This window comes from Branchiostoma belcheri, unplaced genomic scaffold, assembly GCF_001625305.1.
Source record: "Branchiostoma belcheri isolate BF01 breed outbred unplaced genomic scaffold, Haploidv18h27 scaffold92, whole genome shotgun sequence".
Lineage (NCBI taxonomy): Eukaryota > Metazoa > Chordata > Leptocardii > Amphioxiformes > Branchiostomatidae > Branchiostoma > Branchiostoma belcheri.
In genome coordinates this window covers 558,738-573,555 of record NW_017804598.1, presented here as the reverse complement: position 1 = coordinate 573,555, position 14,818 = coordinate 558,738, and the positions used below count along the sequence as shown (strand labels likewise).

Genomic DNA, 14,818 nt, shown 5'->3' with positions numbered 1-14,818 from the left:
TGGGTCTAATATTTGGAACTTTAACGTACTAATATATATAAATTGTTTTCTATTGTGGGGCGTTGGGAGTGAGGTAGGAAAATTACAGACAATAAAGTTAACGATTAACATTCATGACATGAATGACATTTCAAATGATTTTAAAAATGCGAACATCTAGAATTGAGATTTTTAGATTTCACAAACAAAACAATGGCACCCCCATGAAACTCCTTCCTCTTCGCCCCCGCCGTTCTGCTTCGCCCCCGCCCCGTTCTGCTTCGCCCCCGCAAAAAATCTGCTTCGCCCCCGTCGTTCCTCTACGTCCCCGGCGCAATTCTGCTTTGCCCCCGTCCTTCTGCTTAGCCCCCAATGGCGGCACAGCTCACAGTCGACACGAAAATCGTCTGCAAAATAACAATAAAGGCTGTGCCGCCAAATTTAAAGTAGCCCATGCTCCGGCAAACATTCTGGACCACCTTTCTGCCAAGTGGCGTTGCACAAATCCTTCCCATTCAAAAGTTTACCCCTACCTCACGGCCCGTCAGTGGTTCTTACGTTTATAAGTACTGGCGTTTATAAGTACAGCCGTGAGTGAAATTTCCCGCCAGTACTTATAAACGTAAGAACCACTGACGGGCCGTGAGGTAGGGGTAAACCTTTGAATGGGAAGGATTTGTGCAACGCCACTTGGCAGAAAGGTGGTCCAGAATGTTTGCCGGAGCATGGGCTACTTTAAATTTGGCGGCACAGCCTTTATTGTTATTTTGCAGACGATTTTCGTGTCGACTGTGAGCTGTGCCGCCATTGGGGGCTAAGCAGAAGGACGGGGGCAAAGCAGAATTGCGCCGGGGGCGTAGAGGAACGACGGGGGCGAAGCAGATTTTTTGCGGGGGCGAAGCAGAACGGGGCGGGGGCGAAGCAGAACGGCGGGGGCGAAGAGGAAGGAGTTTCATGGGGGTGAATGGGATATTAGGTGATGCATTTGACCAATTAAAGCGGTCAGGTGTACATATCCTGCAAATTATAACTTTATATCTATCAAATCCAAATGTCAATTTTATGTTGAACTAAAGTATTGCATGCTAGTTGTTTTGTCTGTTTGCCGATAGACCCAATATTAACCTTCAAAGCTGCTGCTAACTGTGAATGAATGAATGAATGAATGAATGAACTTATTGCTCGACAATCGTACATTGTACAATGTGTGGCAGTAAGATAACAACACTACAAAACATTATCTTACAGTTCTTACTACAAACTACTATCGATGCAGTATATTAGTTACAAGATGGTTACGTATTGATGATGTCGTCTCACTTATGGAATGAAGTAGAGTACAGTTATATATTACACAGCGGTGCAATATAACATTGGTTGACAGGGGGCGCATGATCGGGCTAAATATTGACGAGGTCAAATCATCCCATGTTTTATTGTAAATCACATTCGACAACTATCAATGATGTAGAACGCTGAATTTCAAATCAGATTTCATGGCAAAGGACTCAATACAATCATTTGTTACACAGCGGACGTAGAATTTGAAGTAGAATCTCTTTTTTCTTCCGTCTCTATTCAGGAATCTTGCCTGCTGTCCCCACCTTGGTTGTTGAGTTACTAGATCCTTTGGTACTCGTAATAACGGTTATCGCTGAAAAATTTGTCAGCATTGTTAATAAGAATTGTTAAGGTTAGTCTGCCATACAAGTGATGTCGATAACCCCTTTATTCCACTGTCCTTTCCATCCTACATGCTTAAGATCTATCTGGCGAAAAACAAACAAACAAACAAACAGATACGTCGATGAAGGTTAGACATCCAGGTAATACGATATGCCAAAAAACAGTTACTCAAGCAACTGGATATGATTTTGAAAACGTCAGACGTTTCAGCTAGTATCCACTAGCTTTCGTCAGTGACTGAGAGACCAGAGGGGAAAGCAGGTTGGTACCTCACAAGGGTACCAAGGCGAATGTTATTTACAGACTCAAATGTGAGGAGCCCAATTGTAACAACACCTACATCGGAGAGACAAGTCGACCGCTTAAAGTAAGGTACAAAGAACATTGCCGACCTAGTGCCAACGGCTACTCCTCAGATATTTTCCACCACCTACAACACAACCAGGGTCACCCTTTCAAACTCGAGTCCACGGATGTCTTAGACCGCGAAACACGCTGGTGGGAACGGAGTGTTAAAGAGGCAATATATGAAAGAATGTACAACCCCACCCTCAACAGGGAAGGGGGGCTACGGGTCGATCTTTCCGGCACTTGGGATTTGGCACTCCCAGCCCCGAGGACAGACAACACTTAAGCTCCTGTCCTGTATAACAGGAGCTTTCAGACTAATTTGCATCATCTTGTCTTGACTTGTCTGACTTTTGTTCCTTTTTCGACTTCCAAAAATTTGTCTTCACTTTATTTGCATATCAATCAACAGGTTGTGTATATAAACCTGCTTTCCCCTCTGGTCTCTCAGTCACTGACGAAAGCTAGTGGATACTAGCTGAAACGTCTGACGTTTTCAAAATCATATCCAGTTGCTTGAGTAACTGTTTTTTTGGCAAAACAAACAGATAAACGAACAAACAAATCGAAAAGGGTTTGATAAATAACATGCAGCGTATTTCATTCTCGGGCGATGTTATGGTTATGCTGTAGACAGACTTTTGGAAAAAAGATTCAAGAATGATGTTCGTCCATCGTAGTCGAACAACATTTAACTTCAATTTTATAAAAAATTTAGAACTTCACAAATTATTATACCACTGACCTGACACAGCAACAGTGACAGTCACAGCGACAGTCACAACAGCAGTACCAACAACACAGAATCAGCGCGATGACTGAAGCACTCACGGACAAGCCGATTACAAGTGACTTAGAGATGCCTGAGAGAAGACAATGCATTTTTTTAATTTCAAATTTTAATTTCCGGACCGACCGTAGCGAAAAACCGCCAATCCTTCCGTTTTTTTTCCGTCAACCACTCCTGGCAAATCCATTCAATTTTCGATCTGATATCTAAATTTTAATCCCTTTCAAAAGTTATTTCTAGGATTTTTAGATGTCAGTCAATACCATATAGGTACATGTATGGGTGAAATATATTGTTTTATATTTTACATTATCATATTCATAAGTACCCTACAGGGCCACTTGGGTAGGTTATACTTTCCTATGTCTAGATGCAGATTAAGTTAACCCCTTGTTTTTTTGCTGTGGTACACGGCGTAAACGTCTTCTTTGTATACATCTACTAGTATGACAAATGGCGAGATATGTTACTGTGACCCTGGTCTAATAGTGACCACCCGACTTACCCTCTTGACCGCTAGGTGTGGTCAGTGGCCATGGATTTACAGTTGTAGAAATCGTGGTGGGAGAATCATTTGGTGGGGTGGGCTTTTCGACGAGTCTCAGGCCAAAACACACTGCCACTACCAGTATGGCAAGGCCTACACACACCGACAGTATAACGGCAACGTAACAACATGTGCTGTTCCTTTTCGCCATGATGGTGAGGTGAGTGTAGTTTCAGGCTATAATCATGGTACAAAGTGCACCGACGACGCTGTTATTTTGAGCTGTAGTCACTAGAAACTATAGCCTCCGTAACAGCTTCTAGGTACGGAACGCATTTTGAAATTGCCACGTTAATATGCTGATTACTTAGTAATGCTTTTGTAGTTGCTACCGTGTCCCGTTTTCAAGAACATATGAGAAAAAACAACTAGAAAACAATACAATACAATAACAAGCAAATACTAGTATCACCGGAAACATCAAAACGCCACCGTTGAAAGAGGCTGCGAACGAGGCTATAGTTTCGGGTAAACATGCTTATGCAGTGACCTGGAACGGCCGTGGAACGTGACGAGTTAATGATTAAATTATTTAATCATTACCTTCGCCAAGAAGGTTATGTTTTCAGTAGCGTTTGTCCGTTTGTCTGTCCGTTTGTTCGTTTGTGAACAGCATAACTCAAGAAGCTTAATATGCATTGTCATGAAACTTGGTAGGTGGGTAGGTCTTGATGAGACCTAGAAATGATTAGATTCTGGGCCCCCTGGCGACTTTTGTTGGTACTGCAGCAGAACTTCCGGTTTTGATATCTCACGATCTGGACATGCCAGGGGGTCACGAATTTTTGTTGGTAGATAGCTCTTGTTCTGGAACTGCAAAAGCATTTGTTGAAAAATTTTCGAATTAAGGAGGATAACTCAAGAACCGGTTGACGGGTTGTCATGATTTTTGGTATGTGGGTACCCGAAGTGATGCTTGACATAATCAGATGACAATTATGCAAATCAGGAACTAATTTGCAGAATTAATAAGGACATTCTATAAATCTGCTTTGTTCAATAATAGGACTATGAAACACTTGTGACATGTAATTGAGAACGAAAAAAACAACTGAGGATATAGATTATGTAAATGAAGACCTAATTTGCATAATTAATGGGAATTTTTTTATTTCATAGTTGTAACTGCTGGGAATGTCATACTTGGCAGTGGCACATTTGGAAGTTAAGTGAAGGCGAACATCAATAAATATAATTTAATGAAATCATGACCTCATTTGCATAATTCATGAGGAAGTGCTAGAATAGCCTTTTTGTTAACATAAGGCTGTCATTGGGTGGAGAATATTTGCTGGCGAGGGAAATACCATTGTAAATATACTGGTCATACATTCGTATGGATATGCATACAAAGGTAACGTAAAATCGCCCTTACGTTATGCTGACGACACACACACACACACAAACACACACACACACAAACACACACACAAACACAAACACACACACACGCAGACAAACCAACAGACAGACAGACAGGAACAACAACAATGCCTCCTCTTTTCATGAAGTTCATAATAGAACAACTGTTTATCTTATAGATATAAAATCAGTGCACCACACCATGTATACAATACCATAAAACCACAAAAAATACATAATATGCACACGAACACAAAATATCTGCATTATACATGTATCATCGTCATCATCATCGCCACATTTTAGTGTTTTGGCTGTCGTTGTCTTCTCAGGTTTCTTTATACTGTTTCGCCCCCTCCCATCTGCAACCCATCTGTATAGTTCCGTTTCACTATACCTCCCCTGGGTGGTTTGTAGCGTTATCCAAGAGCCGAACAGAAAAATCTAGACAAGCCACTTTTTGACTCGAATAATGACTTATATACGTCTTGTGAAATCCTTGGACTCGTGTCTTATCCGTGTTTCCATCCACTTGTGTCATTACCGTTCGGAATGTCTCAAGAGTGGTACAATACAAGTTAAGACTCAAATCATCGATAAATTAAAAAAAAGTGAAGGTCAGTGCCTGATTTACTGATAAAGGTTTTTTGTGTATTTACATAATACGTCATAACACATCATATCACATCACATCAACACTAACAAGAAGAAGTCGTAGACATCATCCCTCCATGAAATATTTTGTGGTTTTGTTAATTGTTTTGGTATATCTTATGTTATGATATGTTATTGAGGATATGTTTGTTTTTATCGCCCATCCTCTCCCAGCAATTAGCACCACTGTGAGGATAAGGTGATAATGTGATAATGCAAACTATCAAGGACGTCGTTGTTTGCATAAGCTTAAGTGGTGAGATTATTAACAGATCTAAGACTGGTGTCTTGTGATTCCCATAGATCTACGAATATCTGTGGTGCACACACGGTATCTGGGTCCCCTTTAATACCAGGGCTGGTTTACTTTAGAGATACAATTTGAAAGAAACTTTTATTACTAGTGCCTGACACACATTGAGAACTGGCCTGTGGCTAAAGATAGGCAAAAAAGGCTACACGGCAGGTCCCACATTTGGGGTCAGTGATCATGACCTGCCAACAAAAACACAGACAAGTGGTCAGAAGATAAGCTGACCCCACACAGACTATACCACCCTCTTGTAAGAAGGGGTGAAAATGAAAAAAAAAATTAAACACGCGCTACATTTCTACAACAAACAGCTAATGACGCAAAGGCGCACAGTAACTACCCACTTACCAAAAATTGTCGCAATCCATCCAGCGGTTCTTGAAATCATCACGCCGAAAGCAATCGAAAATCAAACAACCGCGCAGGTCCAAAACAAACCCATACATCAACAACTACATGTTACCCTAACATCACATCCACAAACCATCCAACGCCAACGATATTTAAAAAAAAAATTCTTACTGCAGTACCAAGGTCACTCGCCAGGGGCCCAAAGTTGACCAACAGAATTCCCTATACCCCACCTACCTATCTGCCAAATATCATTGCATTCCGCCACACAGTTCTTCAGATATGAGGCAAAACATCATCCAGACTAAAAAAATGCACACCATTTCATGCAGTGCAATAACAAAAAACACCGCAAGCTTCTTTCTTGACCGCAAGCTTGACTTAGATTTTGCCAGTGGGCAGGCTGGAGAAACCATTGTCGCCAACGCCTAACTTGGAACTGACGATTTTAGAGGTGGTCGAAGTGAAGCCGTCCGCTGCAGAGGCGGAGTACGGCGGAGGCTCCTCCCCTGTAGGCCCGCTGCTGGGCTGTCCTTGCGCGGTGCTGGGCTGTCCTCCCGGGCCGCTGGGTTGTCCTCTCGGGCCGCTGGGCTGTCCTCCCGGGCTGCTTACTGCTGCTGGGGCCACGGCAGACTTCCCAACTACCTTCGCGGCGAGTTTGACTCCGAAGACGGCGAGGGCGGCCACACAAACGGTGCCCAAGACGCCACCAAGGGCAAGGACAACAGGAGATTGTTCGTCATCTGGAGGGATATATACATTAAACAGACGATCAGGGATATACCAGAAAGAACTACTCTCCAATTGCAGCAGTTCCATTTTCTGTCACTACCCCCACCAATGTAGCGACAGAACAAAAAAATGGAACATATTAGAAAGGTCACAATCTTCCCCACCGACCTCTGCTTGGAGAATAAGAAAGAACACGTAATGGTATTTATAAACCTCTTTGTCAGTCTGCGGTCACACCATTTCCTCCCACACCTCCCGTGCCTCTACCGTATTCAAATAACTAGGGACACACGAGCAAACAAACAACACTGAAAAAAAGAAGTAAATGTACCAGGCAATGTCTAAACTTTATTGAAGTTCTTCGTTTATCCCAGATCATATCTAACACGTTCCACAACATAGTGGGGAAAAAACTATGAATTAACGTCTACCCATACGGGGAATGCAACTACTAGTGTCTTTGGGGGAGTATATGTAGGGCAAGCGCGAAATGTTCAGAAGCAGCCTTGCGCATAAGCCTATGTTGATTTGATTATATGGATTACATCCCCTGGGAACCCCAAAACTGATGCGAGCGTGCGAATAAAAAAAGTTTTGCAAAAAAAAGTTCCTTTCATATATACTAGAGTACATAAAATCTACGTGGTTATGAAGATTGAACAAAGGACACAGAATATGGTATAATCTACTCTTCAAATTCATTTCTTTACATTTTCGATTTCGTCTTTTTCGTTTGATTTTGACATTCTACGACATTGGTATCGTTTTCAAATATATGCTTTTTACAACTTACGGTGTGTATTTGCTCATTTTGCAACTGCACGATTTACAGTAAGGTTTAACTTTTTTTTAAATGGCCGAAAATTCTTGCGCGCGATGTCATCCATATAATCAAATCAACACGGCCTAATGTCAGAACCGGACATACCAGAACCGTCGTCTGCACCTTCCTGTAAGATCGGCCCCGATGAGATGGTGACTCTGGTGTCGCCGGCAGCCCGCCGGACTCGCCCCGCCTCCTCCCCGGGCTGGGTGGAGGGGAGCCACCGCCGACCACTGCGGGTAGCACACGTCTGGGGAAGGTACGTGTTTGTTTACTATATTTGAATTAACCATTGAATACAACGGATGAGCAAAACAAAACAGGTGATATGAATGACCTCTACAGTACAGTTTGTCTCCCTACAACATACAAATTAAACAATATAATAAAGTTGGGGCGCAAAAAGACCATCATTCTCTCTCTCTTTGCTGAACAAGTGTTCAGTGAAAAAGGAAATGAGATGAAATAAAGTAGGTATTCCACAGAAATGAGATTTCTGAAAGGAGGTTATGAGTGAAATGAAATGACGGTTATTGGCTCTCATTGAAGAACCTCGGAGAGTTCATTGAGCGCTCAATGATCTGCAAATTTTTCCAATGGCCTCGCTCAGCGATTGCCGCCTCGTGGAAAGGAGACTTTACCGCGCGGTCACACATTCGTCGCAAGTCGTCGTCAGATTTTGATGCCGTACAATTTTCCTGCAGGTTGTGACAGAACCAAAACGGCCTTTCCCGTAAGAAGACTGTTTAATTTTGCTGGACACATGCACAACTCTCTCAAGAATGCCCTCAGATTTACGATCGTAGGACAGTCGCACGGCGTACATGTATGAGACAGGGCCCTTATGCAAGAGTCACATTTCCAACGGGGCCCGCGCGGCACGTTCCCGGTCTAGACGCCGGCCGACGCCGGCTATCGTGGCTTCATCCCGGCGTATTTCTCTCGCTGGGGCCCGGGGTGATTTTGTAAAGTCCAAGTTAAAATCAACTCGGCGCCCGCGCGGAGTCAGACATAGGGCGGCAGCCTTCGCGACCCCCGTTTGGCCCCGCCGGGGCGCCGTCCGATAGTGCAAAAAAAAAAAAACAGCCCGCCGGGGCGCCGCGCAAGCCCCGGTTTGGAATTGTGACCCAGGCATTTAAGGGAAGTGATGACAGTGCTTACCGGCGCACAGGCTCCCGGGCTGACCTGGTCGCACACGCTGATGGTGCAGTGCAGGTACACGCGGGGGTGGCTGGCGAACCGGAACATCTGCACACGGAAACGCGCCTGCTTCGACTGGGCGTTCTCTATGATGTAGATGGTCCCGTCTTCAGTGTTGGGACATCTAAAAGCAACAGATAGATAGATTGAAATTTGTTACAAAACAATGTTGCTGTTACCGGTATATTACACAGTGAACGTGATGGTATACAGATATTGCTAATATAATCCATTCTATATTGTTAGAAAACAAGATACAAATTTAAGAAATTCAATGATTCCAGATAATAGGTAGTTATAACGGAAATGACAACAATAAAAGGTCTATATCACCAAGCCTCTTCTCTCCTCTCAAATCATGTGTGGCACATTTGCACAGCGAGCTTTAGAATTACATCGTAGGTTTGACATGACATGCCATGCGAGAGCGACCTTAGTTGAATATGTCTTTTGTGAGTATTCTAAAACAACATGTGGTTTGTTTCCTACATAATAAACGTATATTTCTTTATTCCAACAATTCATGACAACACATTATGCCGCCATCAACGCAGAGGACAAATGCAGGACAGGACAATACTCATTTTCACCTGAGTGGAGTGAGCTGAAAGTCGTGTAAAGTGCCAAGATCGAAGGCATGTCAGGACTTGAACACAGAACCTCTTGGTCCTGAGTCGAGCACTTTGCAGTTACGCCACACGACCCCACACCATAAACGTATATACTCAGTCATAATACTAAAGTTATGGATCAGGATGCGAGCCTGGCGGTACTCACCCGTCGGTAGTTATTGGGTACCGGGTCGGGTCCTCCGCGTTGTTGGTCGGGGTTGCCCAGCAGTTCCTGAGCCTGAGGACCAGCTCTGCGTGACTGACGCCCTGCAGGTTCAGCCCCACGTACAGGTTATCCTCCAGCGTGATGGACGGCGTTGTTGAGTACGCCGTGCCGAAGGTCGCGCTCTGGAACAGCCCCATACTCACCCGGAACTCGCCGCTCCCCTCTACCGTGAATTCCTCCGTGCTGGAAGGTTCGAAGTTTAGAAAGTCATTTCCTTCCTGAAAGGTCTAGCAAGCTTTCAATCAGTTCCCTGACCCTTCTCAAGTTGAAATGACCTCCTTAGTAGACGTTTTTCAAGAAACATCAATTTGGTTTCATTTTCAGTGAACAAAGCAAAAAAAAGTGAATCATTCGTACAATATATATCTTGTGAGTAGACAGCAGAGGGCCAGGGGCATCCGCCGTTAAGAAGATATCTCTCATCACAGCATCATACTGTAGTAGCGGCGTCTTTGAACCACCAACATGGCGGGCGCCTTAAGTCATAGTCACGTGACTGTGAGTACTTACGTCACGACAGGGTTGATGCCGCCCGTCAGACTGACGCTCAGGTCCACCGGGTAGCGACACGTGACGTTCACGGCCAGCAGCTTGCCTCGCCAGATCTGCACGCCGGACGGGATCCTGCTGTTGATGGTGTTGGTGAAGACGAAGTGATCACCGACTTGCTGCAGAGGTGGTGATTGTATACCGGGAGTTATTATGACGTGTTGTAGAGTACCGTTTGCAAATGTCAGAGATTGTAGGTCTCGCCCCCTCTGAAAACCTATATAAAAACCGCAACGAGTCAAACACACACGCAGACTCACGCACGCACGCACGCACAAACAAACAAATACACAAAATCACAAACACACAACACACACATACACACGTGCACACACACACACACACACACACACACACACACACACACACACACACACACACACACACACACACAGAGTAGGGTCAGTAGAGTCCTTACCTCTTTCTCCGTACCACAAGCCGACAGACTTGAGATGTTGAACGTGTAGTAGTTCCCGTCGTCCCTTGCGAGGCAGGTGGTCTGCTGAAGATGTAGATCAGCGGCCGAGCTAATCTCGAATGACGTCAGAGAGCTTTTCTCCAACTTCACGGAGATTGACCCCGACCTGCAGGTCACTTCCAAGGAGATTTCGGTCCCAACTAGAGGACAAACATTTTGGTCCCAACAAGAGAGAGAGATACATATAAATTTGCACTATATCCATACACAAAGTAAAGCGCTTACAAGCAGGCTTTCAATCATCTGCAGACAGTATATATTATGCAGCTACACTACATGCACGTGCACTCAAAGAAACAAACGGCGACTCACGAGCGTCCAGCCTGCGGTGTAGCTGGTCCCGCACGGCCATGAGCCCTAGGATGTCGGTGTGTGAGCTGACTGTGTAGCGGTAGGAACTGTTGGTGGCGATGTTGTTCAGCTCGCTGCTGTTGATGCTGGAGCCAACTCCCACCGAGGCCAGGATCAGGCCCGCGTCTTTGGCGCTCTGGGCAGGGCCGGTCACGTAGTCATCTGTGGAAGCGGATTGAAACACAGCAGCGAGGAATCAGGTATTTGATGCTAAATGTTTTTTGTATAGTACTTATTATTTATATCTAGCTAGTCATCCATACATCTATTGTTTGATACATTCATCCAACCGACCGACCGACCGACCAATCATTCATGCAGTGAATCATTCGTTCATCACTAATCATGATGTTGAAGTTGACTTACTCGAATTAGAATCCGTGATGACCACGAGGACTTTGGGAATGCCGTTCCTCCATGACAGATAGTCTGTGGCGTATTTGATGGCGTTTCCCGTCTTCCTGTAGCTTGTGGTTCTCCAGATCGGGATACCGTCTATGGCAGAGTTCACCTAGGGTGGCAGGGTGTTCTTGTGGTTAGCTAGCGTTAGCTAGACTTGGAATCTAAAGGTTCTGTGTTCGAATCCCTAGCGCAGGCTCCTGTGTTATGCTCTTGGGTACGGCATTTAACACATATTTTCAAACCAAGGAGAGCCAGTTTTTGAAGAGAGTCACACTTCGAGTAGCAAAAGGAAACCGCCTTACCGAAAATATTAGGGGTCCTTCCTTATGAGAGTACACAGCGGCCTTACGCAGCTTGTACTTACTGCATAAAATTAGCTCTAACTCTACACAGCTGGTTATGAAAAACAAAAAACAAACAAACAAACAAACAAACAAACACCTGTGTCCGGTTCAGGTGGGTCAGCAGATCAAAGTGGCTGTGCATGACAGACGTGTACTCGATGACCGCTACCCGTGCGGCCGTCAGCCCGATGTTGAGCGCGGCGACGACGCTTTTCATGAACGTCTTGACGTCGTTATTGCTGACGGAGGAACGCGGACGGGCGAGCAGGAAGACCAGGTCCAACGCTTGGGTTGTAAACTCTGTGTCAATTACAAGGTGATACCAACATAAGAAATGCGATTACTAACCCTCACCATAACGGAAGATGGGTAGTGTATTTGTTAATACCGTGATGATACTAATTATTTTGTTCTTAGATTCTTATATATCTAAACCAGTTTGAACATGGGTTAGGTATATGCATGAAAAGTTGGATTTACCAAAGGTTGTAAATTCAGGTAATGTTTACTATGTACACAGTATCTGGCTTTACAATCGTAGCAAATTATGTCTACCATGATTGATGTCAAATTAAATTGTACAGCAAGACACAATTTAGCCAATGGCTACAAGGTCTTGTTTTGTTTTCACAAAAAACATTTGATTGATTGATTGATAACGATCAATTGTAGTAATTTCCTTTACAACCCTTGTTAAGTCCTTGACCTTTATTTACTGCCATTGTAAAGTTCAGAAGTGTTTATTTAAAAAACGAAGTAAACATTACTCAACTATACTGGTATCGGTAAATTACGTGATGATACATAACATACCAGGGTTAAGATCTAAGTGGTTGTAGGTTTGGATGGGATGGGACTTAGATTGATGACTTGTAACCTATGTAAAGTTTTGTGGCCAGAGAATTTTGATAGAAATGATGATTGCCTGGGTTTCATGTTGTGTAACCACTAAGACGTGCATTCCATTTTGACTTGACTCTTCAGTAGTAGCACGAGGATGGTTTTCTATCCTTACCCACGCACGCCCCAGAGCTCGTCAGACGATACCTCGGCACACAGGAGCAGTAGTAACTTCCCACAATGTTAGTGCAGATTTCACTACAGCTGCCGTTGTTCGTACTGCACTCATCGATGTCTGTAGTGTACAGATCACCCATTTTCATTCTGTCAAATTCCTACAGGCTGAACGCTTAGCATGTTGTTTAGGCATGACAGTAACACACACAAACAAACAAACAAACAAACACAAACACAAACACAAACAAACACAAACACAAACACAAAGTTAACACACTGCACACACCATTTTTATGGAGGTAATAACTATGGATACACAATCAACCTTTACTCGCTGGCCCGATAAAATATCTGGATAAGGCAACTGGTCCCAGCTTACCGCTCTGGCAGCATGTCCCAGTGTATCCAGATGTACACACACAGCGGCTGCCGGACACGTAGCCATTGTTGTAGCAGATTCTGTTACAGTTCCGAGTTTCCCTGCTCGATCCGCTACAACTACTACCTCCACACTGGGCATGGGCAGCAACGGATCTGGTGTTCCATTTCAAGAAGGCAAGGCATTACCATCACGACTTTAGTGTGTATTCTAGTTTGTTAAAAGATTATAAGAGATTAAGCAAACCCTCCCAATTTCAACCCACAACGTTTCAAAATCAAAGGTCATCTCCATCTCCTAGCATAGTCACCTATACCTTCCACCAACTTAGTTTTGTGGCCAGAAGTGGTATTTGGCCTGAGCAAACATAACAAATATATGAGGACATGTATATTGATGCTCAACACGATCGAATATGAAAAGACATGTCAGAATCAAAAAAGGTAATATTTTCTGTGGTACTATTGAAAAATAACCTTGGCCAATTAAGTTATACCAATGAATTATTCCCCCAAATACCATTTGGCACCCGTTCAGTCTTTGTACGATCTTTGCGCGACCGCAAACTAAAATCATTCTGAGGATATCGATAGTCGTACATTTGCAGGTATCGTGTTAAAATCGTGTTAGAATTCAGCTGTTTTCCCACTAATTAATAAGAAAGTTGTCTTAATTAGATCCTTTTCGGTGGTCCTGTCACAGTCTGCTTTAGAATACTACATCAAAATCGTACGAGGACCTATGACGAATGTGACCGTGCCATTGGGAAGCATAAAAATGCAGTTTAACACCTCTACCTTGTCCTGGACTGGGTACCGGACGGTCCGCATGATGTAGAACAGCTGGACCAGCTAGACCACGAACCCCACCGGCAGTTGACGGCAGAACAACTCCGGCGGCGTCGGCGCCACGAGTTCGACCCGTCCGGCCACAGCATCAGCCCCAACAGCAGCACGACTAGGATCGTCCTAGGCTGCATTGTAGTCTCCAGCTAATTGCCTGGACTAACGAACACATTTGTCTCTCAAAGCAGGAAGGTACATTTCTACTTGCTTCTCACCATATCGCGTTTCAAGATCATGACAAAAATTTGTCGCATATGACCAAAGGCAACAGATAACTTTTGACACCACACAAAATTATCAATGAAAAGCTTTTCTTAAGTGTCATATAGACAATTAAGCACAATCACATGATAATATAAAGCTGGAGATTGGTGAATGTTATCTTGTTGTAAACCTTACAATAGACATATTTTTCGTCTTTCCCATGTAACTTGCAATCTGCTTTCGGGCAAGACTTTGCGATAAACGTAACTTTAATTGACTTCATTTCAGAACACAACAAATTGCACAATGAACCGAATTAAACTAAGTGTAAAACTTACCGTCAAGGGAAAAAAGTGGAAAGCTTCACGGTGTGTTGTCAAGCATGAACAGTTGTGCTAAAACTTCTCGACAAACTGCTATTCGCCTAGAATGTGACGAGACGAGTGGCCCCAGGCCAAAGCTGCGTCCTCAAATGACCAAAAACAATTCAAGTACAAGTAGGTATTTGCTGAAATGTACCCCATATATGGTCATTTTTATCCTGATTGGTCGCAAGTTTCGTCAACAGCTAATATTGAAATATAGAGCTACAACGTATATGGCCTTTTCGAAATACCCTTTGTCTGT

General features: G+C 43.8%; 1 protein-coding gene across 1 annotated transcript; it reads right to left on the bottom strand.

The window, feature by feature from the left end:
- Positions 1 to 5,329: 5,329 nt before the first annotated feature.
- Positions 5,330 to 14,586, bottom strand: LOC109488155. Its single transcript, XM_019792313.1, has 13 exons — positions 14,530 to 14,586; positions 13,940 to 14,146; positions 13,143 to 13,297; positions 12,762 to 12,881; positions 11,844 to 12,046; positions 11,367 to 11,511; positions 10,962 to 11,162; positions 10,590 to 10,789; positions 10,133 to 10,290; positions 9,563 to 9,805; positions 8,747 to 8,909; positions 7,691 to 7,835; positions 5,330 to 6,773 (listed from the first exon to the last, which is right to left on the bottom strand). Exons 2-13 carry the CDS (start codon positions 14,119 to 14,121, stop codon positions 6,412 to 6,414), a joined length of 2,277 nt encoding a protein of 758 aa, XP_019647872.1. The 5' UTR covers positions 14,122 to 14,146; positions 14,530 to 14,586; the 3' UTR covers positions 5,330 to 6,411.
- Between the last annotated feature and the right edge of the window lie 232 nt (positions 14,587 to 14,818).